The following is a 19289-nucleotide window of genomic DNA, read 5'->3' as shown; positions in this document are numbered from 1 at the left end:
GGCTGAGCACGCCCCTGGGCTTCTGCAGGTGGAGCACAGTGAAAGCATGACGGAGCCAGGAGCCTGTAGGTAGGATTGTCGGGGAGGGAGCATCCTGACAAATGCTTGTAGTGGGATGGAGTATTTCCCCGCCTCCCTCCAAGGGGATCCTTACTGCTCTCCTGCTTGCCCCTTTCAGGATTCGCTCCGCAAACGCTCCCTGAGGCGGTCCCCGGCCTTGAGCAGCACAACCCAAGCCCCCGAGGAAGAGAGCCGGAAAGTGCCCGAGCTCTCCGCCCGCGCCCCAGCCTGTCCCACGGCCCAGGAGGGCCTGGCTTCGGGCACCGGCTCCACTTCCAGGAGCCCCCTGGGTCCGCTTGGTGAGCTGACCTCAGAAAAGCGGAGAACCACGCCCGGCAGCCCCCCTCACTTGTCCGGCAAAGGGCTGCTGCAGAGGCGGGGCAGCAGGTGGCGCGACCTCGCCGAGGACAGCCTGGCTGCGGACAGCAGCCCAGAGGCCGACGGGACGCCCTTGAAGTTCTCCTTGCCAGGTGGGAGGGCCAGGCCGACCCAGGAGAGGCTGGGAAGAACGTTCACAAGGCCGGAGAGCCAGCCCCTGGCCCTCAGGTGAGCATGCTGTGCTGAGGCCACGGCCCAGTCCCTGGCGGCTCCTTGGGCTCGCAGAGCAAGCCTGCACAGTGGAGAAGGTGGGTATGGCCCCTCCACCAGGGAGCACACAGCCCAGAGCGCACCCAGAGCGCACCCACACAGGGAGCTTCAGGGAAGGTTTCCTTGGTCCTTTGTTCTTCTCAAAGTCAAGAAGGCTATAGCAGATGGTTCCCAGACTGACCTGCAGCAACATGGCCAGGCTGACGCAGTGGGAGAGGCGTTTCCTGTTGGGGGGCCCCAAGTGTGGTGATGCATCAGCGCCTACAAGCCTCTTCTGGGGCATTTTTTGCCCCCCATCCTTTTTTCATGCTTTCACGATAGACCTTGATGATTCCTATATTGATTGATTTTTCAGTGTTAAACCAACCGTGCATTCTTGGAATAAATCTTACTTGGATAGGATATATTATCTTTTTATATATTGTTTGATTCTGTTTATTCATATTTTTATGTAAGGGTTTGTATGTAAATACAATTAGAATGGTCTCTAAATTTGTGAAGGAGATTGGCTGGCAGATTTCCTTTCTTGGAACAGCCTTATGAGGTTGTGGTAGCTGGGATATGCTAGCAGGGGTGCCCCTTTTTTCTGTTCTCTTCAAGAGTTAGGTAGTTGGGCGCGGGTGGTACACGGCATGCTAAGTAGATATAGTCCATGAACTCCCTTCGTGACCCCAGGGAAGCTGGGCCTACTCTGCTTAACGCATTTCATGGCTACGTTATCTCATGCATATACGGGTAGAATCTTTATATCTTCGGGATGGATAGACTTTTCCGTCGTTACGAAATCTCTCTTTATCTCTAGTAATGCTTACTGCCCTCCCTTCTATTTAGGTAGAGCTACCCCGGCCTTCCTTTGATTGTAGTATATCTATGGGATGTCTTTTTCCATCTTTTTACTTTCATCCATTCGGTAGCTTTTTACTTAGGGGTTCCACCCTAAATCCTGTGGGGTTTGTGCTTTGTTTGTATCCCAAGAGTTCCTATGTCATACATTCATTTGATTTAGTTTAAATATTTTCTTTTTCTTTTCTTTTTTTTTTTTTTTAAGATGTTATTTATTTATTTGACAGAGATAGAGACAGCCAGCAAGAGAGGGAACACAAGCAGGGGGAGTGGGAGAGGAAGAAGCAGGCTCCTAGCGGAGGAGCCTGATGTGGGGCTCGATCCCATAACGCCGGGATCACGCCCTGAGCCGAAGGCAGACGCTTAACCGCTGTGCCACCCAGGCGCCCCTAGTTTAAATATTTTCTAATTCCTGTTGTGATTTCTTCTTTTGCCCCGTAGGTTATTTAGACATGTATGGACCAAAACAAACATCTGGGGTGTTTTTCTGGTTTCTGCTTTTGATTCCTGGCTTCTTTTCCCTTCAACCATTATACACTCTGTATGATTGCAGCCTTTTGATATTTGTTGAGATTTCTTTATGGGCCAGTATATATTTAAAGCTTATGTTTTATAAGCAGCATAAATTTGGAATTTTTAATCCTATCAGATAATTTTTCTCTTAGTTGGGATAATTATTACATTTACATTTTCCTTTTGCGTTTGCTAGGATGAAAAGATCCACTTCTGTTTTTCTTCATAGAGTAAGACAGTTTTCCCAGCACCATCTACAATCTGTTCTTCACCCCGTTGATTTATGAAGCCACCTTTATTCTTTCCTAAGTTCCCATTCAACATGGGTCTGTCTTTGAGCTCTCTAAGGTGTTTACTGTTTTTTGTCCTTTTTAAAATACTAAAACCACATAATCACAGTTTTTATTACTACGGCTTTGTAGTTATAGCTTAGTATCTTGGTAGGGCCAGTCCCCCTTCTTTTCCTTTGTTTTAGCATTGATGTAGCTACTTACAGATCTTTATTCTTTCTATAGGCCTTTTTTCCTGTTACCCAACATGTGCAGCTTATTCCCGCAAGAGGGAGACCTGGCTTGTTCCCTTGCTGTAAAGGCCCGGCTTCCAAATTGTCTTGTGACTGTCTCTGTCTTGTCACTCCGATGTTCTGGACTCAGAGTGGTTTTCTCTGACCAACTTCGCCTCCACCCCCACATCTCCAGCCTGTTTTGTTGTCCTCACAGCACCTCTCATTACCTGAAATTATTTTACTTACTTATCCATTATTTGTCTCCCTCATGATAGAAAATACATTTCATGAGAGCAGGGACCTTTACATTCCCTGCACCTAGACTAGTATTTGGTACACAGAAGGTGTTCAATGAATATTTGTTTAATACTATTACTCCTACCACTAACAGCAATAACAAGATTAATAAACTTCTGATAGTGACCTGTTTTGTGCAAGATACTGTTCTAAGTGTTTTAAGTAAATTCACTCTTTTACTTCTCATTAAGGTCTATGAGGGATATACTACTATAATTCCCATTTTACAGATGAGGAAACTCACTCAGAGAAGTTGCTTTACTTGCCCACATTTATATACCCAGTAAGAGGCAGAGCAGGGGTTTGAACCCGGGCAGCGAGCTCCAGAGTCTGGTGAATATGTGAATGAATGGTTTCACCTCTCTCCCTGACTAGAAATCCTTTCCACAGCCTTTAGATGGTGACTGGTGTCCGCTTGAACACCCCCAGCGATGGGGAACTCCCCACTTGCCACAGCAGGTTTGCATGATTCTGACTGCTAGAAAATTCTTCTTCACATTTAGTTAAAACCTGCTTGCTGCTGTTTTGCCCTCCAGTGCCAGAACCTGTGTGTGCTGGAAAGGGAACAGTGCCTCAAACCTAACAGGTTGGAAGTGTTCTCAGGCTGTGGTGGTTGGGGGAAGACGGCAGGTTGGGGAGCAAGAGGAGTGGCTGGAGTTTCAGGAGGCCTGGCTTCTAGTCCTCCCTTTGTCTTGGCTGACCTGGGCTAGTCATTTGTTTCTGGACTTCATTATCTCTGACTGGAAACTGTGGCCACTGGGTAGATGATTTCTAGGTTTCCTTCAAGCTTGTGCATTTGGCTGGCCTAGGATTCTTACTTCCAGAGTCACTCTGGGCCCTCTGCTTCAGTCATCAGATATTTATTGAGTACCTACTGTTTACAGCTTACTTAGGAGGTATGGCACCTGGGCTCTGGAATCTGATGAGCTGGACTGGCCAACCCGTTCTGCCCCTTAGAACCACTGTGGCCTTGGACTGGTCTTTAAACCCTTGAAAGATGGTATGAACTTTGTTTTACAGGAAGCAGGTCAAAGTGCATTCACAGCCCCTCCTCCCAATACCAGGCGAAGTATAATTAGGGGTGTTTAACACATGTTTAATAGTGTTGACCCTTATGTTGATCAGTCAACAAACATTTTGGGGGCTTTGTGTTTGCCTACCACTTACTCTCTATTTGCTGGGCACTATGCTAAGTACTTGTATAGATTGTCCCATTTGTTCTTTATAATAATCCATTGAGGTGACTATTATCGTTGGTTTTCTTTTCTTTTGTGTTTTCACTAAAAAGTGTTCTCCTGAGTTCTGAACAATTTGACAAATAAAACAAAGGGTGTCAATTGGACTGGAGTCACATACATATCATTTCTGTGATCGGTAAGGGGAAGAGAGAAGACACAGCAGATCATGACCATGAGGCCTGGTGGGCCAGCAGCTAGACAGACCTCAGCTCATGTCAGGCCGAGGGCAGGTCAGCGCACACGGCCACATGCTGGGAGGGGCCGCCCCCCAGGAAAGCAGCTCCCTCTCAAGAGTAAAAGCGTGCACCTGAGCTTCGTGTCCCCCCCTTTCCTTCCCAAATTAACCAGTCAGATAAGTCACACTTCCTCCCTTAGGATGCAGTGCATAGAGGGGAGGAGAGTAAAGGTCTGCAGGAGGGTAGACTAGTAGAGCTCCCTCCAAACTCCCAGAAGGCACTGGGAATTGAGAATGAGCATCCTCCCAACACTTATTATCCCTATGTTACAGATGAGGAAACTGGCCAGAGAGTGTAAGGAACCTGTCAAGGTTCTGGGTGGAAGCAGGTCCCAGGGCTCGCAGTTTGGTGGACGGAATATGGACTGAATTTCAGCTGTCTCTTGTCCCCTCAGCTAGGCATCTTTGTACAGTGCACATGCTGCATAGCTGTATGCAGCACCTTTGGTTTAAAACCAGGGCCAGGGGCGCCTGGGTGGCGTAGTCGTTAAGCATCTGCCTTCAGCTCAGGGTGCGATCCCGGAGTTCTGGGATCGAGCCCCACATCAGGCTCCTCCTCTGGGAGCCTGCTTCTTCCTCTCCCTGCTTGTGTTCTTTAAAAAAAATAAAAATTAAAATAAAAAAAAACCCCAAAACCAGGGCCAGAGTCGTCTCCCTGCCCTTCCCAGCCCCCCTCCATCAGTCCTGCCCACCCGCACACTCCTCCCCATTTATGTCATTCAATTCAGTAAATGGGGATGTGAGTCCTAGTGTGTAGCAGATCCAGTGAGGCTCTGATTTTCAAGGTGAGGGAGACATGTGCGTACGTTATCATTTTAATGCATGACAAAGGACAGTGAGGCGGTAGCAGAGCTGGCTTGTGTGTGCAAAACTGCCCCACCACCGAGGCCTAACGGAGCCGAGGGAAGGTAGCCACGCGGAGCCTTCTCTGGGCTTTGCAACATCGGGCTCAGGGACGACCATGGGAGTCCTAGCTGGGGGCAGAGGCAGGGGCAGGAGCGGGGAGCATGTGTCCTGGGAGGGAGGTGGCAGGTGCACCATCTGACCTGCTGAGATGTCAGGGAACATGAATTTCTGTGCCTCCAGACTCCATGGACCTGACTGTGTTGCTGAGGGGACTATTTCCTGCTTTAATTTTTGTTTCTTTCCTGTGTCTTTTGATCTCAGAAGACACTTGGGAACCATGTTGTCTGGGCTCCCACTTTGGGGGTTGTGGCTGTTTGGGACCATCCGTCGTTCCTCCCTGGCCTGTTAGGGCTGCCCTTGTGGGGTTTCTGTGATGATCAGTCAGATCTTCTGGGTCTCTGGCCCTGACCTGGGTGGGCCTGCAACCCGTGCCTCTCTCTGCTTCCTGCTGTTGCGCCGTGTCATGGGCATGGCCTTCCTCCGCTCCTTTACAGATCTTGCCGTTGCCCACACGCCGGGGCCAGAGCAGGTCCTCAGAAAACCCTAAGTGCAGGATTAAGGACTGGGAGAGGTGTTCTTTATTTATCAGTCCCCGGAGTTAGGTGTCCCAAGCCTGGTGACTCCCCACGTGGCGCTTTGTGAAATTTGATGGTCTGGTTGGGGGTGACCTCACTTGAGGTGCTTACAGATGTCTCCAAGGGCATGCTGGCCTGTCATTTGTGTGAGAATCCCTCAGAGTGGCTCTTTGGGTCTTTGGACAGCCACGTGGACTTTGCCGTGGTGGTTTACTGCAGATTAGCTCAAAACCCATCCCGCTGGGTATCTTGCAGTAGGAACTGGCTTCAGCGTCTGTGTTCCGGGTATGCACGGCCACATAAGCTCCAGCACTTACTGTTTGCCTGGTCTCCTTTGGAACACGGTGTGTCATCATGGTCACAAGATGGTCACAATCCCTTGGGGATTCAACCCACGGCAGTGGCCACAGCAGCAGTCTCTAGGGGCCAGAGCCCCCTGAGCAAATGTGTGTCCCCTCAGGCAGCTTGAGCCGTGGGGCCTTGAACTTTGGGGGTGAAGCCTGGCAGCGTGTGTGTGTGTTTTAAAGATTTATTTATCTTAGAGAGAGAGACTGAGTGTGCGTGAGTGGCGGGTGCAGGGAGGAGCAGAGGGAGAGGGAGTGAGAGATGAGAGGGTGAATTGACCCAGAGCTGCCCCACCACTACACTGGGAGAGGGCTTTTTTCCCGTGTCAGTTGTGGGCTAAGGGTTGCCCATCCTGGGGTGGGGTGGGCAGCGTGCCACCTCCCGGGTGAGTCTGGCAAAGGGCGATTCTGTGGAGACAGACGCAGCTGTGAGCTGTTAGTAGCCGACACGGACAGCAGCTGAGATGGGCGTGGGGATCCGGGCGGGGCACCAGTGTCTTCTCCGCTGTCCTCGTGGCTCCTTGTACACTCATCCAGCCCCTGGCGTTACAATAGACAAGTTGCCGAGCCTGTTCATGGACATCACCTCTGGTGCCCAGGATGCCCTGGTGAGGCAGGCCAGGCAGTCAGACCCTGGAGGGCAGACTGGCACGAAGCCCGACTCAGGCCCCCTGGGAGCCCCTCCCATCGTGACACCGCAGCCCCCGCAAGCAGGAGTGCCAGCTGAACTGTCACTGGCTTTGTGGCTGGTAACGTCCTGTTGTATCAATCAGATGGGAGGTGCCTCTTGAGCCCTCTTTGGTGCCCAGCTCCCCGCTAGGGATGCAGAAGGGTGAGATGTCTCCCTGCCTCTGAAGCCCTGGGCCTGCCGTGAAGCGGCCCATGCTTGGTGCTAGATTGTGGCCCTCTCAGAGGAGCGGATGATCGGAGCGGTTAGGCGCTGCTGACAGGTCAGGGGACCTCGGCCTGGGACAGGGCACGTGTAAGGCAAAGACTTCGCGGTGAAGCAGTAACATCGGGTGAGGAATGTGATTTAACTGCCTTGTTCTGTAGCCGAGACACTGCCATGGTCCCAAAGTCTCAGTGTCCCTGCCTCTGTGTCGGTTGGGGGATTTAGCGACTAGCATTAGGGCTGCCCAGGTGGGTTTTTTGGGTTTTGCAGAATGGACAGTAGGTGGCAGCAGACCTTCATCAATCTTCGGAACCCGCGCCCACCACCCCCCCCTCGCTGGGGATTTCATTCAGCAGGTACCCACCAGACCCCTGCCAAGGACAGTGCACTCTGAGGAGAGATGAGTGAATCCCTGTCCCTCCTGGGTCCCCGGCCGCTCCCAGGCTCCCAATTGTGAGCGGCCCGGCAGGCACACAGATGCCTGGCTGCGTCCTGATAGGGAATGAATAATGCCATCTGGGGCTTGGCGGGGGCTCAGCCGAGGATGTGGTATTTGTGGTTTATTGACTGTTCCCCAGACCCGAGCATCCCGAGTCTGAAAACATCTGCACTGCATGGGATGAGTAATGGGTGGAATTTCCATTTTAATGTATCTCTGCACATTATTCGGACTTTATGTCAGACTGTAAAATTTCGGAATTAGCTGACTCTTGAAACGTACACAACACGCAGAGGCTTGCTGTGTGCCGGCCACCCCGTGGGAACAGGTGGCCTGCCCGGGGCTCCCATGCTGGGCCAGCTTCCCCTTCTGAGCTGACTCCGGGGACCTCTCTTCTGCGGTGGGTATGGCTGCCCCGTGCTCAGCTGGTTCTCCCTCCCACCTCTCACCCACATCTCCCCGTCCACGGTGGAATACCAGTTCTCTCTCCTGAACGGGGGCCTCTTCCTAGCATGTGCAGGAGAGTAAATGTGGAACACTGCTCCCGTGCGTGTTGCAGGCCACTTGGAACTGTGCAGGATGGGGCTAGATGCCCCTACCCTGTGTGGTAACTCGAGCTACTAGGTACCTTCAGCTCCAGAGCACCTGGGTCTTCAGTCCAGTGCATCTCCCGGGGTGGAGAGACTTTTCCAGATTCCCTTTGGGATCCTCAGAGTGTGGCTAAAGAGGTGAGAGCACATCCACACCTCTCCTTGGAAGGGTGAGTGGTCCCATTTTGTCCATCTCTGGATATCGGAGTGACAGCTCTGAGATCCTCTGACCACATCTGGGCCTTGCCCGCTCTGCCCAAGGCCCGCATCCCTGGCACACAGACTGGGAAGCTGTTCTGTGCAGAGGAAGCCACTGCTGCTGGATGGAAGGAGGCTGTTAGGGCTCAGGGATGATTTCTGGGAAATGATTGGCAGCAGGGACGTAGAAGATTCTTCTTTCCTGGGTGCTTTTTTTCTCCCTCACCCCGTCTTGCTTGTTTGCTGGTCTGCCAGTTAGCTCACTAGACCCTGGCTACCGGAACTGCAAAGAGAGGCCTATCTAGAGGTCAGCAACAGGGCCAGGATGAGAGGGAAGCAAGCGAGGCATTTCGGGCATGGAATTTAAGGAGCCCGCATTCTCAGGCGGCTCATCTGCAGCGTGGGCGCCTGCGTGAACCTGGGAGTGAGCGCCTCCTTACATTTGGTGCCCTAGGTGCCGCGCGCATCTTGCCCTAATCCTGGCCTTGTCCACACAGTCTATATGCTTCCCTTCTGCTCCTCAGTATCACAGATAACCCTCAATATAGCATAGCGACTTGATAACTCACCTTCACTTCCATGAAGTCCTTGAGAACTGGAGTGGGCTTCCCTCCCTCCCTCCTTTCCTTCCTTCCTTCCTTCCTTCCTTCCTTCCTTCCTTCCTTCCTTCCTTCCTTCCTTCCTATTTTCCAGCTGTATTCCGGAACCTGGCAATAAATATTGAGCAAATGAGAGACCGTACATAGCAAAGAGAAAGGAAGGGAAAATTATGCTGATCTGCTTGGGACAGTGTCGTAAAACTTAGACTGGTCATTTTAAGTACAGTTGGAACAATTCAGACTTTATCCTCAAGTTCATTTGTTGGTATTCATTCATTCACTCTTTCATTTTTTCACTCATACATTCATTTAACCAACCATCCAGCCAGCCAACCCACCAACCCACCAACCTCACCCATTACAACTGTGATGTCCTATATTTAAGTCCTTTTGAATGTTGCCTTCTTTAGGAAGCTTCTTCAGATCTCTTCCCTGCTCTGACGCCTGGACACGGCCCCTTTCTTATACTTCTCACAGCACATGCCACACTGCAGAGACCTGACAGGCCACCTTGTTTCTCCTGCTGCACTGTCTGCTGCCTGAGTATGGCGGTGAGTTCTCTGTGGCCCTTCCTCCCTCAACCTTGCTCAGAATTGTTCCACACTCATTGGGTAGAGCTGAATTATTGGCTTTGCCTTGAGGAGGAGTGAAGTGTGAGGTCTTCCCTTCATCAGGGAACATGCAGAAGAGTGGGATTAGTGATCTTGCAGACAGAGGAAGACCTAAAAGTAGCAGCCAGCGTCTGTCCCAGGCCAGGTGGATGGTGCCCGTTCAGGTGCCACACGGTCTTAGAGGAGGGGGTGCTCCTGGGCTGGGCCTTGAAGGGGGAGCAGAGTTGGACTAGCCCAGTTGGGGAATAGCCAAGGGCCTCACTTCTGTGCCTGGACATACTCATTGCTCTTCTCCACTTGGCTCCAAGTTTGAGATTTCTTGAGAAAAAGCTTGCTGGTGTCCCTGGGCGTCTCATTCCTTACAGCTAAAGTAGCTCTCTTCGTTTTCCTCAGCCCTTTGTTTCTGGGGCCTGTCTTGGGTCCTGTTGGATTTGCAGACAATTTTGGATGATGTGCACGTATGGGGGCTTATGGAGAAAAGAGCCTAAACTCAGCTTTCGCTCAGGTTGGGGAAGGCACTGTGATTTAGGGGAAAGATGGGCATCCTTGGTAGCACCCCGAGTGTAACTCTGATAGGCTGACTGACTTGGGGCCTGGGCCAGAGAGAGCCGATGTCTTTCCCCTGCCAAATCCCTTTCTGTTCTGATGGAGTGGACCTTCCCTCGTGACCCCCAGCTGGTTTTCCCAAACAGCGGCCGTGGGTGGAACCCTGCTGTGACTCACTCAGGCTGGTGCCTCTACCGTAGAAAGATGGTCTTTGATCCTGAGTTCTGTCAGGGGCATTTTGGTCAGAGCTCTTCAAATCACAAAGATGACCTGCCAGGGCAGTTTCCTGTATAGCTGGATTCCATGTGTGTGTCTCATTCCAGAAAGTTCTACTTTGTTTTCTCTGCTCATTCCACAAGAAGTTACTAAAGCCATAGGATTCCTTCCATTTCCTGTTGAGGCCACTTTTGTAACCTTGGGCCCCTCAGAAGTGGAGCCTTTTCCTGATAGAGTAAACAGTTTTTGATCTCAATCTAAATACGTGTTATTTAATTTTATTCAGTTCAACAAAGCGTTTATGGAGTGCCTTGCTTGCTCGAATAGTGTCGGAGAGAGAGGTGATGGATAGGTTCCTGCTCCAGAGAGGCTGAGACACCTATGTAAATGACTGTCCTACAGGATTCAAAAAAGGCAAGTGACAAGGGGACAAAGGCAGAGAGCCATGGAGCTAGGGTCTGGATCGTTTCAGGCATAATTAAGCTCTTGATATTTATTGAGTACTCACATTTGACAAGTCCAACGGCAAAAGCCTTAGATGTGTTACCTTATTTAATCCTGATAGCCACACTAGGAGAGATTTGGCTTCATCTTACAAGTGGGGAAACTGAGGCACAGAGTGACTGACCAGTCTGCGTTCAAGTAGACAGTCTGGCTTTGGGGGCCTCAGTCTTAATGACTGCCCTTAGGTTCCTGTCTTGGGAAGAAGGGGTTTTGGGATGCTGACATTGGCGAGAACTTAGAGAGATGGTCTGGCAGTTCAGGGAGCAGACCCATCCCAAGCTGAGGGGACAGTGTGAACAAAGGCAAAGAGGTGGGCGCGTTGGTATAGCTGGAACCCAGGGAAGGTGCGGGGACCAGGAAGAGAGGAGACTGAAGGACTGGACTGTGTCTTGAGAGCCAGCTCATACAGCAATAGAGGGATAGAAAAGTCTCTTGAGTTTTCAGTTATGTGGGTGTTGTTTTTTAAAATCAGTTAGAGCTGTGCTTCAGGAAGATTAGTCCAGGGGCGCTACAGGCCTGAGTAGGACAACTGGTTGCAGGAGCCAGACCTAGAAGGCGGGGTAGGCTCTGAGCTGACTGTGCCAGAGGGGCAAGGAGCAGGGCACCTGGGAAGAGAACCCATAGGACTTAGCTGTGGGACGAGGAGGCCCGGAAGCCTGGACGTGCAGGGAGCGGAGATGGGGAGCCAAAGGGGAGGCACTGGCTGGGTCACGAGGTGCCGAGGGGTCAGATCCTGGGCATGTCCAGCTGACCTTTTGTCTCCACAGTCAGGTGTGGGGCAGAAATGCAGATCCTGGGAAATGTCAGATGAGAAGTATCTGGGAGGGAACGGCATGGGATCAAAAGCTGACGTCCTTGGAGGAATGGACACTGCCAGGGGCGCATGATAAAGGCACCTGGGTCCAAATCCTGCAGAGGGGAGAGCCATGTGTTTGGTGTGATAAGGCAAAGCAAAGGTCAGAGCAGGAGGAGGACTGGGGAGGTGAGAGAAGAGAAGGTCTCTAGGAAGCAGGAACTTGACAGCTTTGGACCCTTCGGGGAGGTTGGACAGGTCACCAGGTCCAGTGACGGAAGTAGCTTTGGAGAGAGTTCTTTCAGTAGGATACCGGGAGCAGAAGGTCAACTACAGCGGGGTGAGGCATAGTGTGGGTGAGGTCAGATACAGAGAATACGGCGCTTTTTAAAAGTGGAGAGGTGAAAGGAAGCATAGGGACAGGATGGCAGCTCAAGAAGGGGAAGTGTTAGGGAACAGGGTCCTTTTTCCAGGATGGGAGATGTGTGAGCATGTTTGTAAGCCCAGGGCCGGGTGCCAGCCGCAGAGGAGAAACTGGCCATTCACAGAGACTCTGGGAGGCAGGAAGTGTGTGCTTGGGCGGGGTCTGGGAAGGGCTGCACGGACAGTATCAAGATTCATTTTCTGCCATGCTCCGTAACGGTAATTGAGGTTGTGATGATGGGCCCGGGGCATTACAAGTTCTCAAAGTAGCTTTTAAATCCCTATTGAAAGAACCAATTCTGCTCAGCAGAGTTTTTGAGTTATTTGAAGTTTATTTCAATTAAGCAAAGCTTTGTTAAGTTATCAAGGACTGCTGTTTGGAAAACATTGCATTTTATTGAATTCTGAGACTTTGAGACCTGGCTCTCCATCTTTAACAGATTTAATGACTCAGTGTGGTAAGCTTGAAAGAACCTGAGATTTAGAATTGGACAGATTTGCCACTTACTAACAGGGTGACCTTGGGCACAATGTTTTTGTTCATCTCTTTGTGGCTTAGTTTCTCCATCTAAGAAATGGGATGATATGCCTGTCTTAATGGGATTATTATGAAGAACAAAAGGATGAGTATAAAATACTTGGCCCACAGTAGTTAATAAATACTAGCTTCCTTTCCTACTCTTTGGTTATCCAAAGCACTCTGTTTCTTAAATGGATGGATGTATTCCTGAATAAATGGAAATTTTGTAAGAAAGGGATAGGAAGTAAGATTAGAGCCAGATTATGGGAGGTTATGATGATCAGAGAGATATGTTTAGATCTATTGTATGGGCCGTGGCCAACGGCGGTGAAGATAAGAGCATGGCCTTGTTCCTGTGCCTCAGGACATGTCTCTCTCATGGGGCCAGACACCTAGTAGGTCTTCAGGGAGCATTTGTGCATCAAATTTGCCTTCCATTAGACATTTCTTCCTCTTTGAACTGGAGGCCAAGGTGAGGCTAGGCCTCCATTTGAAAGCTCTGGAGGTTGACACAGATGTGTGCTCCTACCTTTTTCTTTTCTGGAAATTCTCCCTAGGCCAGGTATGGACAGTGGGCTGGCATGGTAAGCTGCCCTTGGCTGGGCCCCTGTGGCTGTGGTCCTCCATGTCAAGGCTTCGGCATGGAGCCCCAGGGCTTCATTGGCTTCTGTGAAGGAGTAACGAGAAACGGGAAGTCCGTGAGAGGAGGATGGCAGTCCTGTCACTGACAGTGGTGCTTCCTTTGGTCCCAGTGTCACTTTGGTCAGCTTTTCTGCCTTCATGTAAAATTTCCTTTGAATGAGAAAAAAAAAAAAATCAACCAACCAGAAAAGTCTCTGAATGGAAACCATGACCAAGTTGTCTGCCACCCTCTGAGACTGGAGGCTCTTTGTCAGGGCTTACAATCACCTTCATAATTTCACGTTCATCTCCTCATGGAGCAATGGCATACTGAGCATTCACGTTCCAGAAGCTACTCTATAGAGAGCAGATGAACTTATAAGGACATTTTGATAAGTGTCTAGGAACCAGTGCCAGCAGAAGTCAAGGAAATCTATCTGGGTTCTACAACCCAGAGTCTGTCCCACACCCCAGGCCCCCTCCCAGCTTCCTGACAAATCTCAGGTCCCTTTCTAGCCTAGATGTGGATGGTCAGGCATCCTTTAAAACCCAAAACCCTCCTGGGAGTATTTTAAAAGAAGAAAAAAGAAGTTGAAAGTATCCGTTTTAGATAAAAACCAAAAGCAGGGCTGGCCCATTTAATAAAGACATTACGACGGGTTAATCCATCTTTTTAAAGAAAATAACTCCAAAAGGTACACTTACCAGATGCCGGGATGTGGGAGAGCCTAAACAAGGATCCTTGTTTTAAAAAGTGTTCTCATGCAAATAAAGCCCACGTGGGTTTTGTAGGAGACTGTCCTTGCTTAGGAGATACAGGCTGGACTCTTGAGGGATGATGTTGTAATATCTTCAACTCACTTTCAGATGGTTCAGCAGAAAAAAAAAAGTGTATGTGTTTCTATGTGTATACATGTGTTTGGAGGGAAGAGGAAGGGAGAGAGGGAGAGGGGGAAAAGCCAATATGGTAAATGTTAATTGGTCTCTATAAGTGAATGGTGCTATTCTTTCAGTTTTCCTGTAGGTTCAATATTTTTCAAAATAAAAATGGAAAATACACATAGGAAAAATAGGAAAAATGAGTAGTCAATAGAATCTATCTTTTATCTCTCAGTCAAGATCCTAAAGATCTCTGTGACAAGGTCATAGGGTGTCACTCAGGGTTGGAATCCAGGCGAGGTGATGATATAAAACACAAGGCTGGCTCAGGAGGCACCTAGGGAACACCCCAACATGCCTGGTGAGTGGTGTGGCGGCCCCTTCCCTGTTACCCATGGGCATCCTCAAGCCCTTTGACCTCCAAGGAACTGTTCAGTGGCTATTATGGAAACAACAGATTTCACCGAAAGCAGACTCTTCGGTGTCGTCCTGGTAGACATTCCTACCCTGTCTCCCCAGACCCACCCTCCCCTTCCCTCGCTACTAGGACTGGAATCCATACACCCACAGCCTGGCAGTACAAGCTGGCTGTGTCTTCCCTCTGCCGACCCTCTGGATGTTTTCTCGAAACCTCCAGTCCTTTGATTACACCCACATCGTGAGGCTCGATGTGACATTTCCAACAGGAGACTGCCTGACTTGGGTCCAGCTTCACATGGTTTTTATATTTGTTCTGGAAAAAGCTCCAGATACCTTTGGTCAAAGCTCTTCCTGTCGGCTGTGTTGCTGGGGCTGCCGTCTGTAGGCCCCTGCACACCCGCCCCACTGGGGACAGGTAATGGTGGCAGAGGGCTGCAGCCTGGAGTAGCGAGGGCTCTAGGGGTTTCAGAGGGTGCATGCTGTCGGTCTCATTCTGGCGTTATTTGAATTCAGAGCCTTAGAAACGAGGGAAGCCAGAGCCTTGCCAAAGGGCTTTATTCCGCTTCTGCTGAAGTTTCTCTATTAAGTAGAAAAGAGAGTGTGCTTACAAACTCACATTAATGTGTTACCTCTTAAGGAACTGGGAAGGAATACTTGCTCTGTGCTAAAATTCCAAGTCACCATCTCCTGACTTCTGTGTGAGGTGGGCCCTGTGCTCCTCTGTTTTAGGGCTCGTAGAAAGTTCCTGCGTGGATTCCCCACCTTTGAGCAGCATCCTAGCTCCCCACTGAATACCCCCACCTGCTGGGCTCCCTGCCCAGGGGCCACCTGTGCGGAATAGCTGGGAACTCTCATTAGAGGCAGAGGGGGTAACTCCAGGGGGTGGGGAGGGAGGGGACCCACACTCTGGTTGGTACCCAGGGACCCTCACACCTCATTTCAAGTGACAACGGCTTCCAGAAGAGGCACTGGGAGGCTGCCTAACTGGCTCAGGGACACATCTAATTTTAGCTCAGGGTGTGCTTGTCCTGAGTTGGGGCTGGCCCACCCATGGAAATTCCACTGCTCTCTGGTTTTATGTGTGTGAGTGGTGTAATGCTCAAAGTTAGCAAAGCTAACTTGGTTTTAAAGCAACAGGTTTCTTTCTCTTTTTTTTTCTAAGAAATTTCCAGACAACAACCTGTCCTCTGTGCTTTTGGAGTTGGTCAGAATTTCCTGAAGATTCCTTTTTCGTAATGGGGCAACACAGGGTGGAAGAAAGAGATGTTCTGAGAGCCAGTCTTGGCCAGGCCTTTGTCTATATGAACTAGGGAAAGACAATGACAGGGTCTCTGGGTTGAAGGAGACTTTGTTTCAGGCATCTGGTACAGGGGGTTATGGGGAGTTCATAGGTCAGCAAAATAGAAACAAATGCAGAAACAAAAAACAAAACCCCGGGGGACCCACTTGGTTCAGCTCCAGAGGTGAAGGGCCTGAAACATCCACAGTTTTCATGGCCTCTTTAAGACAAAGAATATCAAAGTATCTCATTCTTGCAAATTTTACAAAAATAGAAGAGCATGTCAACACATTGCTCGGGCCTCTTGGAATGGGCCTGTCCAAGTGAGGGCCCCTGAAATCTGAGCGCTGTTAACTTTACTATAAATCAGACGCTATTCAGCCTGTTGTTGCTGCGATGGATATTCTGGCTAAGTAAGAACATTAAAACCAATTTCATAAAATTTAAATATAGATATAATCTTGAAGTGAAATTCCAGTATTTAAAATGAACACATCAGTCCATGTGAAAGATGCACTGTATTTTCCTCACTTCACATGGACCCGTGTGTCATGGACTGGTTTGTGTTGGACCATTTCCAAGTTCCTGAGCCTCACTGTTCTCATCTGTGAAAATGCTTCTTCTCACATAGGCCTTTGGTTAGAATTAAGTTGAGAACAGTGGTTTGCAAGTGGTTGGTGAAGTAGATATAGGTACCCAGGTAACTAATTATTATTTTAAGGACAAGACTAGAGAACATTTAGAACCCTTCGAATGTCACAGGAAGGAAAACGGATATTCACCAGGAAAGGTGGGGGCAAGACACGAGCTTCAAAAATAAGTGTTATTTAAGTATAAACCTCCTCACCTTTTCTAAAAGTAAATGAACCCAAAGTTCTCTGTTTTAAGATTGATAAAAAGTTAATGCACCCAGACAGTGTTGTTTCAGCCTGATGGCTCGTGGCTCTTTTACTACTGCTTATGCAGGGGAGAGTGTTGGTGTGAAAATGGAAATCTTTCATCCCAGAAGTTGTTTTAAGCCACTCATTAGCGTATTTAACCAAACAGAACCTAAGTGGATTTCACTGCTTAATGGGACTCCGAGAAAGTTGACCTCTCTCATTGGGACAGCTCCTTCCCTGGACGTGTTGGCTTTTATTAGGACAGTAACAGGGTAACAGTAACAGTGCCCCAAAGCAGCTTCCCCTAGCAGCTAAGTAAACATCTCCACACAGCTTTCCAGTCCACTGTGGAAGCCGGTGGCGAGTCTTATGTAATGTCTTTCAGGCGGCATGTCAGAACCTTCCCTTTTATAACTCCAAGTGTGACTTTAGACTCCCTGGCACAGGGCCAAGGTTGTCGAGGCAATCCTTTCCATCCTGGGCTCTCATACCAGCCTTGGGGAGGGCAGGCCGGGGCTAATTTTTGTCTTTGGTAGAGACCGTTGGGTCCTCACTCCAATGCCAGGAGCTCTAATGAGAAGTGGGCTTGTGATCCCACTTGCTGGGTGTGCAGTCTGGGGCTTAAATCGGGGTGGGGGGGCGTGGCATGGGCCAGGTACCACGTCACATCTCTAGCTCTGGCCCTAGTCATTGGGCTCATCCAGCATCTCACGGTGGTTGGGTTTGGCTGAGCTGTGCAGCCACGTGCTGGTGTGCAGAGGGGAGGAGGCAAGACCAAGGGAGATCATGGGCTAGCGACGTTCCGCTTGGGGAACTGCATAGCTCAGGTGAATGAATGGTTCAGTGGATTTGGCCATGCGCCAGAGAGCTACTCCGCAGAGATCACTTTCCTTCAAGAGGCTATTTTTCTTTTCCTGGAGAAACATCGGCTCTGCGCACCTTTTCACTGCCTGTTGAGCAACATCTGCCCCTCTGCACCAGTCTCCTCGTGGAGCTGAGCTCAGCCACACCCAGGAAAGTGTAGCCTGTGGAAAGGGCAGGGAGATAGGAACTGGGAGAGCCGCAAAGCCCTGTTAGTGGCTTTAAGGGGGAGAGCAAACAGCCTGTCCTAATGCTTTTGGGTCATAAGGAAGTGCAATCCGTGCTTCCACCATCCAGTAGAGGAAAATGAATGGAGAGGAGAGTCTGGAGCCTGACATTCTATTTCTGGCTTTGCTCATTACCCAGGGGGCCTTGGTAAAAGCTCCACGCCCACCCTGCCCCTACCCCCCTGACAGAGCTGCGGGATTAGACTAGATGGTCTGGATGGGCTTTTCCAGCCCTTCCAGATGGACGAGCCATATCTAGGTGAACTGTGAGAACTTCTCAGCTTTCAGAGGGGGCATCCATTAAACACCAGTTGTATGCTAAGACCTTGTGCCAATTGAGAGAAGGGGAGAATAATATGAGGGAAGGTCACACCTAGTGCAGTTTTGTTTTGTGAATTGTGTGCCCTTAAAGGAACCCTCCCAGTCTGATGTCTTGGTAACTGGGTAAATTTCTTCTCTGTTCCTGGAATGTGCCAGAATCCGGCCTGACTCAAGGAAAGAGAAATGTTGGACTTGGTTTCAGATCTTGCTCTGGCTCTGCACACTTCTCATTAAGGGTGCCTGCCAAAGCCTGTGGGGAAGGGCGCATACGGAAAGATAGTTAAGCTGAGAAATCATCATCCCAAAAGAACAATGGTCTGGGAGGCCGGAGTACGTGTGTTCTCTCCAGCTAGACAGGCTGAGCCGATGGCTTTTCCAGGAGGATGCAGGGCCATCAGTGCCCCCTCCCCTTCCCCCAAATCTGTCCTCACCGGGTGATCCCTATCTTTGTCCAACCTTCGTCATCATGGACCCGGATGAGAGAGACTTGGGTATGCAGCCCAATTCCCAATTAAGTGTTTTCACTAGTTTCAGGAAGATAATTTATTTGGATTGAATTGTTAAGGCAGATTGCTTTCACAGTATTCCAAGCAGAATGCTTTCTCACAGGAAATGTCAGACCAGGCAATTCTAGTCAAGTTTTCCACATCCTTAAGAAAAAAGAAAAGAGAGAGGAAAAAAAAAAAAGATTGCTATTATATGTTGAAGGTCAGCAGTTCGAGCGCTGGCAGCTGCTGGGTATGAAACTGCGATCGGTTAAACATTGTGATAGTGCCCGAGATGACTTCTCAACAGTCCGACCTTTAACGAGGCCTCGTGTTCTTTAGGGCTTCATTTAAAAAATGCCTGTCGATTGGGCTGTCCAGGAAGATAGAGCGCTTCCCAAGGTTGGGACATGGGTCCCACAGGGCCGAGCATCTGGGAGGTGGGGACACTGGAGGAGCTCCCTTCCTCTCCCCAGAGCTCAGTTTCCTCATCTGTCAAACCGAGGTTATGCCAGGTGACTCCCCAGCTTCTTCCCAGCCTATGTCGCCACGGTTCTGATTCTGTACCTTTATCTGGGGGAGCTTGCTGAGCCCCTGTAGGAAGCTGAAGAGAAACAGCAGGAAAGGGAAAAGAATCTTTTCTTCTGTGGAGAACTTCAACTTTTTAGAAAAGTTCTTTTTAAATCAGCTTGCCCTCAGGGATCTGCCTTGTTAGGGCTTACTCCTCCTGAAGTTCAGTCCTTAACCACAGCCTTTAAGCACGGGGCTATGGGAAGTCACTGTGAGGAAAGGAACGTGACACAGCTGCTCCTCCGAGAGTGCCCCCTAAGGACTTGCTACCCGCTCCCCACCCCCACGCCTCCGAGAAGTGCCCGCGGCT

At 49.9% G+C, this 19289-nt stretch overlaps 1 protein-coding gene across 2 annotated transcripts in view; it reads left to right on the top strand.

The window, feature by feature from the left end:
- Positions 1 to 19289, top strand: part of MINDY4 (MINDY lysine 48 deubiquitinase 4) — a 103202-nt gene that overhangs the window by 16319 nt on the left and 67594 nt on the right. For both annotated transcript variants that reach the window (XM_045792919.2, XM_087860934.1), the window contains exon 5: positions 179 to 606. In XM_045792919.2, the coding sequence (XP_045648875.1) occupies positions 179 to 606 (428 nt within the window). The remainder of the gene's footprint in view (positions 1 to 178; positions 607 to 19289) is intronic.

Source organism: Ursus americanus, chromosome 3, assembly GCF_024610735.1.
Source record: "Ursus americanus isolate L20-20 chromosome 3, mUrsAme1.1.p, whole genome shotgun sequence".
NCBI lineage: Eukaryota > Metazoa > Chordata > Mammalia > Carnivora > Ursidae > Ursus > Ursus americanus.
Note: the sequence above shows the minus strand (reverse complement) of the source record. Positions and strands in the feature narration are given on the sequence as shown.